This window comes from Molossus molossus, unplaced genomic scaffold, assembly GCF_014108415.1.
Source record: "Molossus molossus isolate mMolMol1 unplaced genomic scaffold, mMolMol1.p scaffold_m16_p_3, whole genome shotgun sequence".
Lineage (NCBI taxonomy): Eukaryota > Metazoa > Chordata > Mammalia > Chiroptera > Molossidae > Molossus > Molossus molossus.
In genome coordinates, this window is record NW_023425366.1 from 14,479,183 (window position 1) to 14,480,603 (window position 1,421).

The window sequence follows — 1,421 nt, forward strand, 5'->3', positions numbered from 1 at the left end:
TCAGTAGGTAGAGCTGCTGGGCAGCGGGTCATAGTGTACCCCGCTGTAGACCACCACTCCAGGAGGGTAGTAGAGCAGGTCCGGCTCCACGGCGGGATGAAGGGGCGCCAAGGCCTGCAGCCCCAGATCCTTGGGCTCCGGCTTGGCGGTGGCGGTGGGCTTGGTGGTGGCGGTGAGCCGGCGCATGCTGGTAAGCGATGGGGACGCGATGCGCCACAGCAAGCTCTTGAGCGCCTTGCGGAACTCGTGGCGCACGAGGCAGTAGAGGATGGGGTTGAGACAGCTATTGGAGTGAGCCAAGCACACGCTCACGGGGAACACGTATACCTGGCACAGGAAGTACTCTTGGCTGAATGGCACCACGTTGAACTTGATGAGGATGCTCCAGGTGGTGAGCGCCTGGTTGGGCAGCCAACACAGGAAGAAAGATAGGATCACGATGGTCACTGATTTGGTGACCTTGGACCGTCTCCGAGCGCTGGCTCCTGCCAGGCCACCCCCCGTCGCTGAGGCCCCTCTTTGGGTCCCTGCCACGCAGCGGTCAGAGATGAAGCGCACCAGCAGCAGATAGCACAGGCTGATGATGCCCAGCGGCAGCAGGAAACCTAGGAGCACCTTCTGCAAGTTGTAGAGGCCCAGCCAGAAACGCTTGTCGCGGCCCAGCAACTTGTTGGGGAAGCGCACCAGGCACAGCTCCTCGCCCATCACCTTGACCGTGGTGGAGAAAAAAGCGCTGGGCAGCGAGACCAGCACAGCTAAAGCCCATATCAACACGCACAGCGCCTTGGCCGAGAAGCAGCAGCTGTCCCCCAGGCCGCAGCAGTCGCCCCTGCCGCGTCCTCGGGTCCGGTGGCCTTTAAGGGCAGAGACCACCGAATGGTAGCGCGCCACGCTCATGCAGGTGAGGAAGAAGACGCTGGCGTACATATTCACTGTTGTCACTATGGATACGATCTTACACATGGCCTTGCCGAAGGGCCATTTGAAGTCCAGAGCGTTCTCCACCGCCCAGAAGGGCAGGGTGAGCACGAACTGAAAGTCCGTCAGCGCCAAGTTGGTGACAAAGAGGTTGATGGAGGACTTGCGCCAGCCCTGCTTGCTCTTCATCAGGTAGAGCACCAACAGGTTGCCCACCAGCCCCAACGCGCAAACCACCGAGTACACCACGCTGACGAGGATCCGCACCCGAGCCTCCGTGTCCCCGCGCACTGCCCCGCCGCTTCCCGGGGAATGCCCGGGCGCCGCGCCTTCTGGCAACTCCAGCCCTAACTCCCCCCACAGATCCTGGAGCGGCAGCGTCGCGTTGGCGCTCGCGTTGGCCTCCTGCAGAAGGTCCGGGAGCAGACTGGATATTTCTGCAAGCTCTTCTCCGCCAGCCGCCTTGTTCATGGTGCTATTGTGGCTGCAGCGGCCACCTGCAT

The 1,421-nt window shown here is 62.1% G+C and overlaps 1 protein-coding gene across 1 annotated transcript; it reads right to left on the minus strand.

Moving 5' to 3' along the window:
* RXFP3 (relaxin family peptide receptor 3) lies at positions 1-1,421 on the minus strand. Its single transcript, XM_036280625.1, is given in 2 exon segments — positions 1-1,394; positions 1,397-1,421. Coding segments are annotated over 2 exon segments (1,419 nt in total).